Raw genomic sequence first — 20,307 nt, 5'->3', positions numbered from 1 at the left:
CAGGCAAGCTCCTGGTCAGGCTGGGTCCTTCCAATGCAACCGGCCAATCTGCTCCCTGGATTGCTAAAGCTGGACTCCGCCCACATTTATAGAATCTGTGCAAACTGGTACCTTGTCTGGAAATGCTTTGGGGTCTGAAAATCATGTTTCTTTTTTTAAAATTATTTTTATAATTCTTATTGGCTGCACCATGCAGCATGTGGAGCTTCCCCAACCAGGGACTGAACTTGTGCCCCCTGCAGCAGAAGCACAGAGTCTTAACCATTGGACCACTAGAGAAGTTCTGGAAATCATGTTTCCGAACGAGCTGCTTCTCTATATCCTGTTTTCCCATCTACAAAATGGGGAGAATAAGCACTTGCTGCCTCACAGGGTTTCTGTGAGAACTGAACGAGCTGCTTTATATAACATACGTAGGCCAGTGAGAGGTGGCATTTCCCAAGTGTTATTCATTCACGTATCACTGTCCTAAACGTCTTGCTGTTTTCAGTATCATGTATCTAGTATTTTTCTTTAAACCGAATCATTTTCTTTCTCGAGTTTATTTTAAAAGGAAACTGCACATCACCATGCTAAATGGAAAAACAGAATCCTGTGCAGGCAGCAGTAGTGTTAAAGAACCCACCTGCCAAGGTGGGAGATCTAAGAGATGCAGGTTTGATCCCTGGGTTGGGAAGATCCCCTGGAGGAGGGCATGGCAGCCCACTCCAGTGTTCTTGCCTGGGAAATCCCATGGACAGAGGAGCCTGGCTACAGTCCACAGGGTCACAGAGTCAAACATGACTGAAGTCGGACGTGACTGAAGCGACTTGGCGAGCATGCCCACCGTAAGTAGAAGGCAGGCATGAAGCTGTGTTGTTTTTATAATGCCCACAATGAAAGAAAACGATGTGGCTCACTGAGATAGGGCCCGCCGCCTGTCGAAGGTGTTGATCCTGGGTCTTCCTCGGTCTTTGCTAAGAGGCAAGACTAGAGTGCGTTCAAGGCCCCGTGGCCACAGGGAGACTTCCTCTTCTACGTCATTGCCAGTGGCGGAGGAGCTGAAAGACCAGTGGTCGTCGCCCTGCAGAACCTGTCACTGGAGGTCCAACCTCTGTCACTCCAAAACTTCACTAAGCACAGAGAAGACCACACAGAAGACCATCCAGCTTCTTGCCACTCCGGGAGAGACTGATCTAAATGGTCACCATCCGGGACTTCCTGTGGTGATGGAAATGTTCTGTATTTATGTTGTCCAATGTGGCAGCCACCAGCCACATGTGGCTATGAAGTGCTGATGGCGTGTCTGAGGGACTCGAGTTAAATTTCAATTAAGCCGAATTTAAATGGCCACATGAGGCTAGCGGCTGTTGGACTGGACCTGCTGTGCAGATCTGCTGGAAAAGTTACACATGCTGATCCTTTCGTCTGGGCTCTTCAAATGGACTTAAGGTTCTTTCCATGGTTATGCACTTAGCTTCCTTGGAGGGAGATACTAAGTAAACCTGACAGCAATTTGTCACAGGGATGTAACAGGGCACTGTCTACCATGTCCTCTATTGTTTAGTCTAAAGTCCTGTAAGGACATTTCTTTTAGACCTCTCTTTGAGGAACTGACATATCTTCTCCCAGTTAGTGATGGACTTACCCAAAACAGCTACATTTCCATTTTCACACTGGTTGCCAGGAAGCACAAAGGAAAACTTTCAAACTAATGAGAGCAACCATGGAGGCTTTCATTATAAACATATACATACATATATCTATCTATATGTGTGATTTCCAGTGTTCCCTTAATGAAAGTGCTCTTTACATTTTCTCTGATTCTGATATTTTATTTCTTCTATTTTATCACTCTTTTCTGAGTTTCTCTAGAAATTATCTCCAATCTTTTGTGGGATTATATAAAATGTATTTTTAAGCTAGTAAAAATAAAGTCCAACGGTACCAGTAATTTAAATGAGTCACACTCTCTCCAATTATCGCTTATCGTTTAAAAATCAACAAAGTCAAAACAAAGCGCACTGTACCAAAGCCTTTCTCAAAAGCTTCCAGACACGTGCTCGGAGCCTGCTCTTGAGGCTCTGACCGGAAGCACTGTTTGCAAAAAGGAGAAAGACAGTTACATTCCAGAAATGCTGCTCCATACACTCCAAGACCAGAGGGGATTTTCAGAGAACCCGCAGCGCGGGATGCAGTTGCTCTGGGTGATGCGGGGCCTGCCAGGCCCGCGGCTCCATGTGATCTGGGCCTCGTCCTCTGCAGTGGGCTGGACCACACCCAGGAAAGCTCTGGAAACTCTGGTCAAGCACGGGGCGAGTGCGGCTCGAACGCCACTGTGACCACAGTGGGAACAATCTCCCAGGCAACGCTCTGTCTGTCTCGTTCCGTAACAGGCTTCTGGTCACTGAAAACAGCCCTGTGACTTGCCGGGGTGAGGTGGGGGAGGAGTCAGAAATGAAAGGTCAAGGAAACCTCTCCAGGGAGCTCACATTTTAATTTTGCTCTAAAATAAAGCCATCTGCTTCCCTCTCTTCCTCCTCCAGGCAACACCCCCAGCTTTCTGACAATCGCAAAGCAGAAGTTACAGGACACTCAAATAAGAGGGTATCTTCTTGGTTTGGTTTGGGATAAAAAGGAGACGAGGACATTCAGAAATCTGTCATCTCCAATTCTCTTTTCAAGCCAGAGCTGAGAGCATCATGAACACATAGATTCTCTAACATTTACTAAAGTGCTATTGTCGCCCGGCCAAACAAGCAAACTAATATGATGTTCTAGTGCAAACTTCCTTGCCAAACTCTAGCTCATCTGTCCAGAAGACTTCAGGTAAGAGGCATGTAACACGCTTAGGCCCATCCCTATATAACCCACGCCCACTGCCAGTCCTGGCACCAGTGACCAAAGGCAGCAACCAATTCGGAAGATAAGAAACAAATCCCAAGTGCCTACTAGGTACCGTGCACTCCTTGTCCTGACAAAAGCTTTCCAGAGTAAGCATTATTATGATCTCTGTTTTACAGATGAGGAAACTGAGATTTACCTAAGGCCATAAAAGTGAAACCAGGGTCCCTATTCTCAAGTTCAGCATCCTTTCAGCCCTACCCCAGTCTCTGGGAGAAATGCCTTAATAGCTGAGAAAACTTCTTCAATGGTCAATTCCCCACTAAGAAAAATGACCAAAAAAAAAAAAAAAAAGGGTTTTCACAGAGCTCATGGGAATAAGAACAAAACCTAATGAAAGCTGTTGTGATACAAGATGACAGTGGAACCAGAAGCAGTTAAGAGTCAAAGTTGAAAAGCAAATAGTCCCAGGACAAAACACCAATGGCTGGAATTCAGTTAAGAAAAGAGAAAGAAGAAAGGAAAAAAGAGGGTAAGTAGGCAGGGCTGGAAAAGACATCAGAAAATCAGAGAAAAGATGGAAAACCAGGGTCCCAACTGTTGGGGCAAAATCACCTCTAAAGCAAAGGTTCCCCTTGTCCCAGACACTCAATCCCCAGCTAGGTGTAGGCCGGCCGGCTCCACCCCAGGAGGCAAACTGAACATCACTTGACAACTGTCTGCTGCCCCTTCTCTGACACAGAAAGGCCTGGTTTTCATCTGCGGTGTTGCCTGGCCCCTCCCTCAGTAACAAGGTCAGATGAGGTTTACTCCAACCCCAGTGCCAATGTGTGTGTGTGGGGGGGGTGTCACATGATTTGAACCTGGCCCATCACAGAAGTCCATCACTCTACCCCCGGGTTCAGGGATGTGCCTGGGGTCCAAGACAGACCCTTGAGAGACGCCCAGATTGGCTGAGAGTCTGGTGCTTTTGGGAGCCGCCTGTTCCACCTACAGAGAGAACTAGCCTGAAAAGGATGTCCTGGCAAAGGAAACAGGAGAAAATAGTAGCAGGTTCCTGACCACAGATCCAGCCAAGCCTGAGGCCAGACCCATGCCCGGACTCTTCAGTTGTAACACACGCCATCAAAGCCCTGCTTTTCTGCTCAAGCAGCCTGAGCTGAGTGGTCCCAGCCACACCAGGAACCCCGGCCAGCACGAGGAGGCGCCCCCAGGCTCCTCCTGTCTGATGGAAGGACCGCTGCCTCGGGGAGGCTGGGCAGGTAGCTGCTGGCGCTGGGAGGCCGTGGCTTCTCTGCATGGCATTCCACACCCCACCACCAAGATGCAAAAGCTCCAGAGAATAACAAGCAAGCGTGGGCTCTGCCCTGACAGTGGCGTCTAACTGAAAACCAGGAAAATTACCTGATACACGTGGAAGGCGTTGGCAGCTTTGCCCCGGAGAAACACTGATGGGATCCAGACGTTGATCAGAGCTCGGTTTGATCTAAACAGAAGAAAGATCGAAACTGGTCATTTCAATTTACAAAAAAAGGGAGTAAGCTATTAAAATTCTCCTCTAAGAGGCACACAATGCATGACAACATGTATTACACTTGATAGTAGACTAAAGGAGCAGTTTCCAGTTTCACTACTTGGTCGCCCAAGATGATTTTTAAGGGACTTAGTTTAAAATGCGTGTGTGGTCCCTTAGTTTAAAATGCGCGCGTGTGTGTGTGTGTAAAATTTACAGATGCAGTTCACATTCTGGAATGAGAGACAGCTGCCCTGCAGTTCCTACGACCTGAGTGATGTCGACCTGAGTGATGTGGCCTGTAATTTATCTGACCCTCATTTTGCTCATCTGAAGAGGGGGTTGATCACAGAAGACTCCACGAGGCTAGGGAGGGTCAAGAGCACTAATGCTCACAGGGTTTCTAGAGTGTTCAGATGATTCATGCAGCCTCCTCGCTGTGCCCACTTTAGACCCTGACCCCCATTTTAAGGGGGGGGGGTGGCACTTCTCTGGTGGTTCAGTCTATAAAGAGTCTGCCTGCTAATGCAGGAGACCCACGTTCAATCCCTGGGTCAGGAAGATCTCCTGGAGGACATGGTAACCCTCTCCAGTATTCTTGTCTAGAAAATGCCATGAACAGAGGAGCCTTGTGGGCTACAGTCCATGGGGCCACAAGAGTTGGACATGACCTAGTGACTAAACCAGCATCATCACCTCATTTTAAGATCAGACTCCGTGAGACCAACACTCATGGCCATGCAAGCAGTGGCTGTTTGGGGCAGGGGGAGGGGATTTCAGAAAGTCAGGCACCAATAACCACTCTTGCAACTTTTCCAAAAGCACTGTGTGGCTTGATTAGAGCATGTTTTATTTTTAATTCCATTACTCTGGGAGGTGGGTCAAAGAGGATCTTGCTGAAATTTATATCAAAGAGTGTTCTGTCTATATTTTCCCCCGAGTTTGTTTGTTTGTTTTTAATTTTACTTATTTATTTATTTTTGGCTCTGCTGGGTCTTCATTGTTGCATGGGCTTTTCTTGCAGCAGGGGCTATTCTCTAGTTGCAGTGTGCAAGCTTCTCGCCGGGGTAGCTTCTTAGTTGCAGAGACGGACTCTAGGGTGCTCAGGCTTCAGTAGTTGCGGCTCTTGGGCTCTAGGGCACAAGCTCAATAGCTCAGTAGTTGTGGTGCATGGACTGAGTTGTTCCTCAGGATGTGGGATCTTTGCAGACCAGGAAATCGAACCCATGTCTCCTGAATTGGCAGGCGAATTCTTTACCACTGAGTCACCAGGGAAGCCTACCTCTAAGAGTTTTAAGTGTCTGGCCTTATATTTAGGCCTTTAATCCACTTTGAGCTTATTTTTGTTTACGATGTTAGGGAGTGTTCTCATTTCATTCTTTCACACACACCTGTCCAGTTTTCCCAGCACTCCTTACTGAAGACGCTGTCTTTTCTCCACTGCATAGTCTTGCCTCCTCTGTTGAAGATAAGGTATCCACAGGTGCGTAGGTTTGTCCCTGGGCTTTCTATTCTGTTCTGTTGATCTATTTTTCTGCTTTTGTGCTAGTACCACATTGTATTGATTACTGTAGCTTTGTGGTATAGTCTGAAGTCAGGGTTGAATAAAGCAAGATTTAAATTCAAATCCAGAATCATTTACTGAGCATGTACCATGGGTGGATCCATGCTTTCACCCAGATCATCTCAGTTGATCCTCACAGGCTACTTGAGGGACTTTAAGGGTTCTTTCGGTAGCGTGACAGTTCTGCCTTACTGGATGACTTTAACCACACTTTGAGTCATGGGTGCACATGCCCACCATCACCACTCTTCCACAGCTGGATCAACATCATGCAGAGCTGATAAGCTGTCACTGAAACTTCCAGATCACTCCTAACAGCTCTCATAACAGTATTGCACGTTTCTGGAAGGGCGGGGAGGTCCCAGTCCTTGCTTCCATTCAGAGCCATTCCAGGGATAAACGCTTTTTCTCAAGCTCTCCTTCTCTCTAAAGAGCAGATCATAAAAATTCGCCAGTCTCTTGTGCTTGGAACATGGTTTGAGGCACTGATGATGGAAGATTCCATGACTTAACAGCCTCACAACCTCCAGGGTAAAGAGCGTTTCATTTTCACAAAGAAATGATTCTCTCCTGAAACAGCATTTCTTCCAAGCTCTGAGCCAAGGCGCTGACCCCCTTCATGGGGCAAAATAAGCCCTACTGATCACCTCCCCGGGGATGAGTACAACCTGCAATTCTGAGCCACTGAATTGGCTTGGGTACCTAACAACACCTTCCTCCTGGAAAGACCCCCAAAACCGTGCTAGTGATCAGTGTTCCCCTTCATTTCTGTCAGCCAGGGGAAGGGTGCAGAAGTGTAACTAATACTCCCGTTTTCATTAACCTCCCAAGAGATCACACAGGCTGGTTAGGTGTGACCCCTTTCAGAGTCTGTATCACACTGTGTTAGAATTGACTGTTTACGCGACCATCTCTCTGCTTCTCATCCTTCACCTCTAACTTCAATGACCCCCTCACTAGCACTTAGGGCCTCTTGACTTCCCCTGCCTACTCTCTCCTCCTCTCTCTACTTCGGCCCACAAGGTCAGCTATGATCTGCACCTTATGAATGAGGAAACTCAGGCCCAGAGAGGTTAAGTGGCTTACCCAAGGTCACCCCGGGTAAGTGAGGTCACTCACTTAGCTGTGAGTCCTGCAGCTAAGGTTTCAACTTGGCTCAGCCTGGCTCTAACAAAGTGCTCTTCCTCAAAATGCCCCTCCCTCTGTCTCCAGAAGCAGACGGACAGAAGACACCATCTCTTGGGGAGGCTAAACCTTCTTCCACTCAGCACAACTGAATGAGAAGAGGTAGGTTCTGCTTGACCCTGACCCGGGACTCACTCCACTCTCTTCAGCAGCCCCACGGGGCTATTCAGTCCAAAAACTAAGGCAATTCAATCAGAAGGAGTCAGTCTGAAGGCCAACTAAATAGCCTAGGGGTTATCAGCAGAGGCACCAGATAGAATTAAATCCAATCAAAAATCAGACCAAGGTACTGAACTCTTGTGTTTCCAATAACCCTGGGGCTGCAAACTCAAAACTGGAACAGGAGACACCCAGACAATGGAAGCAGCAGAGTGGGCCGGATGAGTGGGGACTGAGGCAAGTGGAGGGGCATGCGCCCCGTACAGCAGAGGCGGCTGCCGCTCAGCTCCAGCTGATGGGGGCCTTGCCGGGATTTCTTCTTCTAAAGAAACTGGAGAAATTTAAATTTTCATGTGGCATCTTCCAACTCTTAAATGTCAGCCAAAAAGATTAAATTGTTTTTCAACACCCATGGAGGGAGATTAAAAACACATCTAAAGGCCGGACTCAGGCTGCAGGCGGACAATTCCCCAACTCTACAATAACCAAATCAGCCGTGCAGATTTAAACAGTCTTTTTTTTTTTTTTTTTTTTTTGCTGTGGTCTCCTGGGACGTGAGCCAAGCAACGAGAATCCTGTTTCTAAAAGGCCCTTCATGAGCAGGAGCCATGGACTTACATTTCAAAATCCGATAAACTCTGGTCTTCGGATGTTTGACTCAAATCTCCAGGCACCTGCCATCAGGAGAGGGGGGAGGGGGAGAGAGAAAACACATCACGGTTACCATGGTTTGCATAATCACGGGAAATGCTGCCTCTCAATGGTCCCTGAACATTTCCTATTCAGGACAAGGTGAAGAAGCAGTTACTGGAAAACAGTAAGAGATTTTGCGGAAGGATGGTTAGAGACGGAGTTACAGTAATAAAAATATGCCACCATGAAAGATCTCAATTACCTTCACGGGAAAAAAAGAGCTGTTAATCCCACTGAGATCATTGTGGACGTGAAAAAGCATGTAATTTTGGAGTGAGAGAGGCCTAATTTGGAGCTGAGAGGTGTGATATCAAACATGCAATGGCAAAAAAAATGTCACTGGGACCAGGGTGACGGTCACATACACAGACACACCTGGTGTGCAAACATAGAGGCCAATTTCTGTCCCCCAAGATGGCTCCGTCCTTTCCCCTCATGTGTAGGCAATTTAAGGCAGCTGAGTATGACCTTCTCCTCTGACTCAGAAGGGCCCCATGAGAACAGGACAGGGTGCAAGATGCTAAATCGCCTGGCGGGATGGTAATTCTCGCAGACAGGAGAGAGCCGGCACTGGTAGATGTTCAGTCAATCATGATGTTATCAGACCCTGGGAGTGAGTTTCCTTTTGTGACAGGATCGTATGTGAACTGGACGTGACTTCCCCGGTGGTCCTGTGGTTAAGGATCCACCTGCCAATTCAAGGGACACGGGTTCTGTCCCTGGTTCAGGAAGATCCCACACGTCCTGGGGCAACTAAGCCCATGCGCCCCAATACTGAAGCCCTTGCACCCTACAGCCTGTGCTCAGCAACAGGAGAAGTCACTGGAAGAAGAAGCAGCGCAACTAGAGAGTCGCCCCCACTCGCCACAACCAGGGAAAGCCCACGTGCAGCAATGAACACCCACCACAGCCAAAAAATGAAATGCATTCTTTTAAAAAAAGAAAAGGAATGTGAATTGGACAGAATTTAAGACTGTGGATCAAAACTGAGAGGAATCCAATGGAACAGAGTAGGGGGGGAGGTGACGAGGGAAACGGGCCCCTCATTTCACACTGTGCACCTTCAGGGCATTTATGTTACCTTCGATCATCATTAATCGTGGTGAACGGAGACTTCCCTGGTGGTCCAGTGACTAAGATTCTGTGCTCCCAAAGCAGGGTGCCCGAGTTCGATCCCTAGTTGGGGAACCAGATCCCACATGCCACAACTATGAATCGGCGCAGCCAAATGAGTAACTTTTTAAATGATTTTTAAAAATCGTGATAATGATTCTGGGGGTGGGTAATGTCCCCCAGATGAGTGAACAGAGGCTCGCAGAGGTCGTACTTGTCCAAGGCTGCACACGTAGGGAGGGGAGACAAGTTCAGATCTGTTCCACTTTCAAGGCTTTTCTACTACCAACCCTTAGCAAACAAGAGGAAAAGCCAGCTCCAAGGTGATGGGAGGAGGAGAGAGTTGACAAAGCTCTGCCTGAACAGAGGAGAAGAAGACACCAGGAGGCAGTCCCTAAGAAACAGCCAGCTCCTTTGGAAGGCAGGAAGAGGGACGGTTAGGCAGCCTGGGCTCTGGGACCACATGGCTCCTGATCTAGTCCTGAGCCCCTAACAGCGCAGCCACGGGCAAGTCACTCGACTTCTCTGTGTTGCACTGTCCTTGCTGGTGAGATGGGTGTAACGGCCATAGGCACAGGGTAGAGGAGCTGACACGTCTTGTGTGTGTGGAACAGTGCCAGGCAGCGGGGAAGTTCTCCCTGATTGACTTGTTTGCTCTAATAGAAATACGACAACATGGGGCTTCCCTGGTGGCTCAGCTGGTAAAGAATCCGCCTGCAATGCGGGAGACCTGGGTTTGTTCCCCGGGTTGGGAAGATCCCCTGGAGAAGGGAACGGCTACCCACTCCAGTATCCTGGCCTGGAGAATTCCATGGACTGTATATAGTCCTTGGAGTCGCAAAAAGTCGACACGACTGAGCGACTTTCACTCACTCACTCACTCACTCTCTCACTGAATAACATGACAACTACTGAGAAGAAACAGCAGTGTGCTCTCCTTGACACCAGACTCTCATCTGCCAACAACCCTCGGGGTGTCTCACCCTCTATTCGGCAGCCCAGAAGGAGGATGGCCAAGCTGAGCCCTTTCCAGGTTCCTGGAGCTAATCAGCAATTCAACTGGGCTCTGGGCACCAGTCTTTGCTGAGGAGCTGATGTTGAGAGAGTCTTTGAAGTCCAGCAAAGAGAAACCTGCCTAACCACTTGAGAAAATGTAAATTTCTTTCTTCCTGTTTTTTCTTTTTTAATTGGAGGATCACTGCTTCACAATGTTGCTGGTTTCCACCATACACCACCAATCAGCCATGTGACAGCCGCTCAGCAGTGTCTGACTCTTTGCAAACTATGGACTGTAGCCTGCCAGGCCATTTTCCTCAGGGCATCTAGGGTGGGAGCAGGTACAATCCCTTGGGGGAAGCCATGAGGTTGTGTGTACCAAGATCCCTAAAACATCTCCATCCTTTGACCCAGAAATCACACTCCTAGGATTTATCCAGAGGAAATAAAGATGTCAACAAAAATTTACATCGAAGATGATTCCTCGTTCCAGGCTTAGACAAGTAAAAGAAAAAAGAATCTAATGGTACAACTATAGAGGAATGATTCAAGAAATTATGACATGTCCATAGGAGAAGCCTGGCTTAAAAAAAATGAGTTATACACATAAATACACACACACACATACTCATGAGGGTACAAACACAAAAATAATTCTGGGAATGTATGTAAGAAAACAGCAACACTGATAACAGATTAGGAGTGGGACTGGGGAGAAAAATGATGCTATTTTTCACTCACTATCCTTCTGTAAGATTAAAAAAAAATGATCGAGTGAACTGCTTTAAAAGAATTTAAAGGTGCTTTTGAAGAATGAGATAGCATTCCATGTGCAGTTATGAAAACATCTAAAAGATAAACCATAACAGGAAAGTAAGAGTAGGCTACAGAGGGTGGGTGTAATACACTACCTTGGGTGCAAAAATGGGGAAGGAAGAATATCAAGTTGTATCTATCTATTTTTGCATTAGGAAGGTATAGAAGTGAAGTTCAAGGCACCAATCAAAGGGGTACCAGCCCTGGGGTTAGGGCCTGGACAGCAGGGTGGGAGTGAGGCTATTCATTCAACACACCTCTATATCTACTATTTGAGTTTTGAAATAATCTAATACCCATTAAAAATGTAAACTAAAATGTATTATCCCATCAAAGAGTGCTCTTGATAAATTTTTAATGGCACAGAAAAAAAGTTCCTGTTCTCTGCTTAATAAAATGCTACACATGTAAATCCATGGCTGATTCATGTCAATGTATGGCAAAAACCACTACAATATTGTAAAGTAATTAGCCTCCAATGAATAAAGATAAATGGAAAAAAATAAAATAAAATGTTACTATGGAATTCCCTGGTGGTCCAGGTGGTTGGGACTTCGCACTTTCACTGCTAAGGGCACTTAGGCAAGAACACTGGAGTGGGCAGCCTATCCCTTCTCCAGGCGGATCTTCCCAACCCAGGAATCGAACAGGGGTCTCCTGCATTGCAGGCAGATTCTTTACTAGCTGAGATACCAGGACTCGGATTTAATTCCTGGTCAGGGAACTAGGATCCCAAAAGCTGTGCAGCACAACCAAAAAAAAAAAAAAAAAAATTTTTTTTTTTTTAAAGCTGCTATTAACATGAACTGCAAATACTCAGTATGAGTCCTGGGTAAAACTAGCAATGACTGTGGATCAGTAAGGTGAGGATGGAAGAGATCCGAAAGACAGTGGGGTATCAGAGAGAGGGCAGTCAGATGAATCTGCAGCATGTATCTGGACTTCTCTGCACTTTCTACAAGAAGATGCATTAATCCTGTAACCACTAACAGACACGTCTGTATTGCATTACTGTGTAAAGTACATAAAACATTCTTCCCAACCCTCCCCCGCTGGATGGGACGGCCTGTGTCTTCAAGTCTTCCTTGCATGGGGATATAAGAGGGTTGAGGGCACCTCTGAAGCCCCTCTTCCAAACACCACTCTCCCCCTGCTGCTTCTACATGGAACCCAGTGCCTTCTCTGGAACTCGGTTCTCTGAGTTTACCTCCACACCTAAGTCATCACTCTGCTGACAAAGGTCTGTTGAATCAAAGCCTTTTGATTTTGGTTTTTCCAATAGTCATGTATGGATGTGAGAGAACTATAAAGAAGACTGAGCACCAAAGAACTGATGCTTTCAAACTGTGGTGCTGGAGAAGACTCTTGAGACTCCCTTGAACTGCAAGATCAAACCAGTCAATCCTAAAGGAAATGAGTCCTGAATTTTCATTGGAAGGACTGATGCTGAAGCTAAAGTTCCAATACCTCAGCCACCTGATGCAAAGAGCTAACTCATTGGAAAAGACCATGACACTAGGAAAGACTGAAGGCAGGAGGAGAAGGGGACGACAGAGGATGAGATGGTTGGATGGCATCACCAACTCGGTGGGTATGAGTTTGAGCAAACTCTGGGAGACAGTGAAGGACAGGGAAGCCTGGTGTGCTGCAGTCCATGGGGTCACAAAGAGTCGGACACAACTGAGCGACTAAACAACAACAAGGCTAGGAGAAGCTTCCTTGGCTTGACATGAATCAGGCAAACAGATCAGAGGCAGGACTCCCAGACCGTGAAGGCACCACTGACACCATCACACTGCGTTCTGAGTGCAGCCTTGTCTCAGTTCGGACGTGAACAAAGGTTGGACAAAGGGAACCTCATTTACAAGAAGAAAAGTTTTGACTGCCTGTCCCACCGGGCTGAGGGGAAGGGTGACCAGAAGGACCAAAACAAAACACAAGTTGAGGTCTTTAAGGATAGATGCCATTCATTGTACAGTAATGTGAACAAAGAGCTTCTTCAGAATGGTCAATTGTAAAAAGAAGGTAAATGTATGGCAAAAACCACCACAACATTATATGGCAATTATCCTCCAATTAAAATATTTTTTTTTTTTAAAAAGAAGGTATTTTCCAATAGATAACTTTCCCTTTGGGTATGCTTGGCGCGCTGTAGTCCATGGGGTCTCAAAGAGTCGGACACGACTTAGCAACTGAACAAAACAACAAATGCTTGTTTGTAGGGACCCTCTTGGACAGTGGGTGTAAGAATCTGAGAGCTGTTAAATCCTTCCCACTCAGGAACTTTTCTTCTAATTGGTGGCATTATTGGCATCAGCAAGTCAGGAGACACGAGTCAGCCTCCGTTTCAGGGAGGTTGGCTGGTAAAAGCATCCATGAACTTTCTGACCTCGGTGGATCTATCTTGAAAATAAGGCCTGGGTCAACAGCCAGTGCAGGATGACAACTGAAGGCCAATCTTATTCACCAACTTAACCAGCTGTCTTTTCATACTGTCTGCAGGAGACTGGAGAAGGGAGAATCTGAGGGTTATAACACTCATCCCAAAAGCTGATGTGACTTCCAATTCTGGCCATGAAAGAAGTGTGGGGCAGAGATTTTGTAAGAAAAATCAGCTTTCTATTGATACTGGCCACAAACATCCCTCATGCCTCCTGAAGCCCCCAGACTCTTGGAGGACTTCTCACCATGATGGAGCCTTCTCTTTGGTTCCCACCAACACGGAGCCTGAGTAAGCATGGTCATCCTCACTTCCCTTCTCCCGGGCCCCACAGAGAAGGCAGCTCACCATCCGGGCCTGCAGTTTGGGTAAGGGGTCAGGGCCAATATGCTAGTCTGCAGGGCAAGGCAGAGCCCATGGCTGGAGACACAGAGCAGCCAAGATTTCGAGGTCTTTCTGGAGCGAACACCCCAGGTGCTGCCCACATTAGCATGTAGGGACAGGCGAGACCCACAGACGATCAGAACCCTTTTTCATCTCTGGGTACACAAGGCAGCCTCCACTGATTGTCTGAGAGGTCATGTGGCTCTCTGAAAGCCCTGCTAGAAAGCAACAGAGATGGAAACTGGAGGGGAAGCCAACGGGCAGTGAACACCTTTTGTTGATGGTCAGTCACTCAGTCATGTTCGACTCTTTCCGACCCCATGGACTGCAGCACGCCAGGTTTCCCTGTCCCAAACTATCTCCTGGAGTTTGCTCAAACTTATGTCCACTGATGCTGAAGCTGAAACTCCAATACTTTGGCCACCTCAAGTGAAGAGTTGATTCATTGGAAAAGACCCTGATGCTGGGAGGGATTGGGGGCAGGAGGAGAAGGGGACGACAGAGGATGAGATGGCTAGATGGCATCACCGACTCAATGGGCATGAGTTTGAGTAAAGTCCAGGAGTTGGTGATGGACAGGGAGGTCTGGCGTGCTGCGATTCATGGGGTCTCAAAGAGTCGGACATGACTGAGCGACTGAACTGAACTGACTGATGTCCACTGAGTCAGTGATGCTATATAATGATTTCATCCTCCATCACCCTCTTCTCCTGCCTTCAATCTTTCCCAGCATCAGGGTCTTTTCCCATGAATTGGCTCTTAGTGTCCAGTGGCCAAAGTCGAACACCTACTATGCACCAATGTATTCGCATACTTAATCCTCCAATAAACATGTGAGGCAAGTATCACTGCAAGTCACGTCCCCCTCCTTTCTTTCCCCAGCCTGTGTGCAGCTGGCTCGTCCCCCATCTTTCAAGATTCAGCTAAAAGAGGACTTCCTGTGAGACACCTTCCTGACCACCAGGAGTAAGCACACCCCCACTGCCACCCTGGACCGTCCCCGGGGCTCAGGCTGCAACTGGCTGCCCCCTGCAGGCTCGGGGACGGCAGCCTCCACGTCTTCCCGTCCACACTGGCCCTGGCATACTGTGGGCACTGACTGAGCATCTGGGGCTGAGGAAGCGAGGGAATGATGAAGGAAGCTCCATTTCCATGGAGTGCCAATCAAGCCTCCAACTGCTCTGGAGCAAATCTGCAGTCATCATGCATGAGAAGGATGAGCTAGTTTGGAGATAAGAGGAACCAAAGGAAGAGAATCACAGTCTTTGTCTTCTAATTACAGGGCTCTTGGATTCACTGCTTGGAAGACGAGGCAAAAAGGCAGACAATACAGGACAGCGAATCTTGGTCCCAATCATGAAATGATACCCATAATTTATGTCTTCCAGGCACCTTCTCACACACCCCTCTTCTCAAATAGCCGTCCCCAAAGCGATTAGCTCTCACTTTGCACTGCCAGAAATGACAACTATTTCCCATTCCACCAATACCCTGCTTTCTCATCTCACTTTTTAAGAAGGGACAACACGTCAGATGCACGGCTGTCTCCAGCTTGGTCGGCTGGGCCAGAGGACAGCCCTATGCTCTCCTCACATCCCCAAGAGGGAGGCAGCTGTCTGGTCTGGACCACTTTCAGGGTTCTGTGCTTATCTGTTAATTTGTTCTTTTGTTTGTACAAATATACAATTAGAGCCATCAGCAGAGGCCAAAGACTCTCTGCTGGGAATAAAGAACTGGCAAACAAGAACTTTAAAGAGTCTTTATTTCTGTCCTCTGAGTAGTCCTGGAAGCTTGCACAAACGCAGCCTGGCATGCTTCTGTAAACCTTTTTCGGATGTGTCTGTTTTTCCCCAAAGACTCTGAGAGTCTTAAGGACCATATTCTCAGGGCCCCAGATGATATCAGGTACATACTGATCACTCGGAGCATGTTTCCCATGGATGAACAGACACAGAGATGAACAAACAGACGGGGGACGGGATGGTGGATGAGAGTAGAAATGAGAGAGAATTATCTAATTTACTGAGAATGGACATCTAGTTTTTTTCCCCTAAGTGATTAAGTTGCATGGACAACATCTGTACAAAGGGCTTACTAAGTGGCATTTACTCTCATGGTTCAGAGACAGAGTTTAAGGGCATCGGACAGAACAGACGGACGTTTGGGGCCTGGCAGTCCCCACCCACGAGTGAAGCGCCAGCTGCTCCAGCAAAGACGTACACACCCTCGTTACTCAGACGTTTAGTCCACAAATCCACATTAGTTTCCTCTTACAGCCCTGGCACTCTGGGTACCAGGGAGTTGGCAGAGGAGACGAAGGAGCACACAGTCCACCCAGGGAGACAGTCTTTGAACAACTAATGACACAATTATGGCGTGAAAAGTCCACAGAGAAAAACCAGGCTCACTAAGGTGTCTGGGAAGGCGGTAGGGAGAGGGATTTGGAGGGACCGTGGTGAGAGCTGGGGCCCGAAGGAGGACAGCAAGGCTCTGGCCTTTGCTCAGGTGGAGGGAAACCTCCAAGTGGACTTAAGCGAGAGAGAGACTGGAAGAGACTCCATCCGAATAAGTCACTCTGGCTGCAGAGGAAAGACTGGGCAACAGGCAAGAGGAACTGCCAGGAGGCTGCTAAGCAAGTGTGTGTAACACAGACACACACAGACACACACACGTCATCTTGATTCTGCACGCCAGATCATTTGCCAACCTGTCTGCCCACCGCCTTTTCATCGACAGATTTTTTTTAAGGCGGACCTCTAAGAAGGTCCTTTCTAAGGACCGCCTCTCTAAGAAGAAATCCACAGCTGTCTACAGCTTCTCTAGGCTTAACTGCTAATAGAAAGCTATTCTTCAGTTATAAATTTTCAGACAATCTCGAGCAAGAGACTCAGGCTTCTTAGGAAGGAGCTGAGAGCATTCAACTTATCCAAACTCACTTTGCTACAGATGAGGAGTAGCTGGGTCCCCCGTGCATACTTCTTCAGCCTCACACCATGTCAGGGGGTCTTGTCTGCTCCTGACAGGTCCCCAGAGTTTCTAGAAGCTGCTGCAAAGGTTGAGTGGAAGGAGCACCTCCCCTCAATGCCCCTCTTCAGCAAGAGCAGCTTAGCTTCTAGGGACTTCCTGGAGATACAGTGGTTAAGACTCTGTGCTTCCACTGCAAGGGGCAGGGGTTTGATCCCTGGTTGGGGAACTAAAATCCTGCATGCTACACAGCAAAAGCAAACAACAGCAGCAAACAATAAAAACCAAAAATAAACCCTAGCTTCTATCAATACTTCAACCCATTTTCCAAACTTGAGTTTCCAAGGCAGACCTCCTTTCAAAGAAAAGGTTGCACCAGCATGATTTACTCAAGAAGACAGAAGTTTAGGACATACTGAGCAAACTGCCTCATCTCACCCTCAACTCTCACTGAACAGCCAGAGACAGAGAGGCACAGAGCTACCAGAAGATGCCAAGGAGAAGCATCACTGTGAAAAGTCTAGAATCCAAACGTGCCCTCCCCAGGCTTCCGCTGTTACCTTGGTGAGTGGGTGTAGGGTTTCTCTGAATATGCAGCAAACAACTGGAGCTGTCAGTCAGAAATCAACCAGACCACAAGCCACATTAACGGCACTAAGAAGTATCAAGGAGGTTTAAGCGGCAGGTCTGAGGAGCTCACGGCTGCAGACAGGAGCCGATCTGGGTCTATCTGGGTTGACTGCGCTGGAGACACCAGGCTGCAAGGACAAGAGAAGCCCCCCACCCCCACCCCCTGGCTTGTTCATTTTTACATTTCCGGTCCCTAAACCCACTACACCTTGCCAGATTCGAGATCAGGGGTTGGTACACCATGGCCCACAAGCCAAATCCAGCCTGTGTCTGTAAATAAATTTTCTGTGGAACACACTGCCACAGCTATGAGGTGTGGGTATCACCTGCGGCTGCTCTTACTCTATCCCCAAAGTCCAGTCCCCGTGACAGAGACAGTAGGACCTGCGACACCTAAAACGTTGACTCTCTGGTCATCTGTGGGGAAAGTTTGTCCACTTCTGCTGTCGCTGATGGCTGAACAGATGTAGAGCAATTATCAGCAATTTCAGGGAACACTTCTTCATACAAATGTTTGAGCTCCACAGCTTCAAGAAATGACTTTCAGTGACTTGAGAGTAAAGAGACGTCCCAGATCTTAATGGAGGGAGAGGGATGAGAAGTGATGTTTAAGGTATCATGTATTAATGCATATATGTGGAACCCAGAAAAACGGGACCGGGGGGATTTGCAGGGCAGGAATAGAGGCATCAGGAGGTAGGGGTGGAAGGGGGAGGAGAGGGTGGGACAGACGGAGAAAGCAGTACTGGCATGCATACACTGCCGTGTGTAAAATAACTAGCTAGTGGGAAACTGCTGCGTAAAACACAGGGAGCTCAGCTCACTGCTCCGTGGTGACCCAGATGCGTGGGATGGGGACTGGGAGGGAGGCTCAGGAGAGGGGATATACATGTGAAAGTGAAAGTGTTAGTCGCTCAGCCGTGTCCGACTCTTTGTGACCCCATGGACTGCAGCCCGCCAGGCTCCTCTGTCCACGGGATTCTCCAGGCCAGAACACTGGGGTGAGTTGCCATGCCCTTCTCCAGGGAATCTTCCCGACCCAGGGATGGAACCCAGGTCTCTCCCATTGCAGGCAGATTCTCTACCATCTGAGTGGGATGGGAGTGGGAGGGAGGCTTCAGAGGGAGGGGATACATGTGTACGCACAGCTGGTTCCCGCTGCTATAGAGCAAAACCCAGCGCAACATTGTAAAGCAATTATACTCCAATCAAAAAAAATTTTTTTAAACAAATGACATTTAAGGGTCTAGGCCCTTATACACATTCATTCACCTCAACCTCACAGCAATGTTCTACCGTGAGGATTCTGGGTCTGGCTGTCTTCCGCGAGAGGCTCAGGGAGGCTCTGTGAGATGCCCGCGGCCACAGCGAGAACTCAAAGCCCAGTTTAGCTCAACCCCAAGCTGTGCTCTTCTCTCTACGCCCACTGCCTCCCCCCCAGAGAGTCATGAGTGCAAAACAAGAATCCAAGCTAATCTCTGAGGACAGGAATCTGCTCCTGTGACAGAAATGAAGACACTCGGGCAATCAGAGAGGTATTCACCTTCACTCTCTGCGGCTACCGACGCGTCTGGACTGCATTTCTGCCGTCATGGGTGTGGTGATAACATCGGCAGACGAGTGGGCACTGCTGAATGGCAGATAAAAGCAGAAGGACTCTGGAATGTTTCCTCCCAGGATTCTTTATGGGGATTTAATGTCTACTCTTTCTAAATAATGGAGCCACACTCTGGAGACTGCTTCAGGACTGTGGAGCGGCTGGCGGGGTAAGTTTCTCGGGAATTTCTCCAACAATTCCCAGAGAATGCTCAGGTCCTCAGGGAAAGACGCAGGGTCTGGTATCTTAAAGTCAGGCACCTCTGAGCCTCACCGCTTACTATCCATGAAATCTGTGCCGTTTCCTCTTCTGTAAAAAGGGGCCAGCAAGGGGCCAGCACTCGCCCATCCCAACCTCTGTACCGTTCTGTTATAAATCACCCAACACGCTGCCTGTGTGGTTACAGTGGTTGCCCTCAGCCGCCATTTCTCACCTTCCCTGTCACCTCCCTGCAGGAAAAAGACAACGGGAAGGGGAACTTGGGCCAGCGCTGAACTTCAGTGACCCTGCCTTCGGCTTGGGTTGGTTTGTTTGGCTGTGCTGTGTCTGGGTTGTGGTCCACGCGGGGCTCCTCGTTTCGGACCATGGGCTCTAGAGCAGGCTCGGCAGCTGTGGTACACGGGCTTAGTTGCTCAGTGCCATGTGGGATCTTAGTTCCCCGACCAGGGATCGAACCCACATCCCCTGCAAGGGAAGGCAGATTACCAAGGAAGTCCATCTGTTTTTTTATATCGGAACCCATTTTCTACTACTGAGAATCCACCATCTCTCCCGATCGGCCTCGGGGGCCCCCCACCAGCTGCCCTGAGCAGAGTAGCACTGCCCCCAAAGGGAGGAACAGGCACTTGGGCAAGCCGTCCATGTTCTCCCATGGCCAGCATTTCTAGTCCTTTCCAGCTGTGTCACAAGGAGCAAAGAGCACGGACGTAGCCCGTGTCCCTCCTAGTCGGCGCTAAGGCGCCAAAGACAGAACGGTCACCTTGGTTTCTGCACACGGGTAACAGAAACCTAGAAGCTCCTCTCTTTCACTTGACCTGTCTCCTCTGCGGGAACAGAAGGCTTCCTGTGTCATTTCTTACCCTTCAACTCCTCTCCTATTAGCAATGAGCTGGCACTGTATTTGCCACACGTCTGCAAATCATACAGCCCAGGCTGAACACGCATCTGTGGGTTTTCCCTTCCCCGTACTTTCATGATTTCAATTTTTTTTTTTTAAGCAAACCACTTCTCTTGATTGACATCTTGCCAAGAGGCCCAGCGTTAATAGCAGTGCCCCGGCTGCTTCATGGGGCAGCACTCTGGCAGCTGAGGGCGGGGGGTGCATGCAGGGCAGCCAGAGCCAAGGGCACAGAGGCCAGCGCCCAGCCCCCGGGGCTCTCTCCCCTGCAGGGTCAGCCTGGCAAGTGACGCACCCTCTCTGTGCCTCTGTT

At 48.4% G+C, this 20,307-nt stretch overlaps 1 protein-coding gene across 1 annotated transcript in view; it reads right to left on the bottom strand.

The window, feature by feature from the left end:
• The window catches only part of SNX29 (sorting nexin 29), a 576,513-nt gene that overhangs the window by 177,802 nt on the left and 378,404 nt on the right, over positions 1-20,307 (bottom strand). The window contains exons 17-18 of the mRNA XM_065924349.1: positions 7,863-7,918; positions 4,228-4,309 (exon numbers count right to left, since the gene is read on the bottom strand). Coding sequence (XP_065780421.1) covers positions 4,228-4,309; positions 7,863-7,918 — 138 coding nt within the window. The remainder of the gene's footprint in view (positions 1-4,227; positions 4,310-7,862; positions 7,919-20,307) is intronic.

This window comes from Muntiacus reevesi, chromosome 2 (assembly GCF_963930625.1).
Source record: "Muntiacus reevesi chromosome 2, mMunRee1.1, whole genome shotgun sequence".
NCBI lineage: Eukaryota > Metazoa > Chordata > Mammalia > Artiodactyla > Cervidae > Muntiacus > Muntiacus reevesi.
The sequence above is the reverse complement of the archived record's forward strand: the minus strand, read 5'-3'. Positions and strand labels throughout refer to the sequence as shown.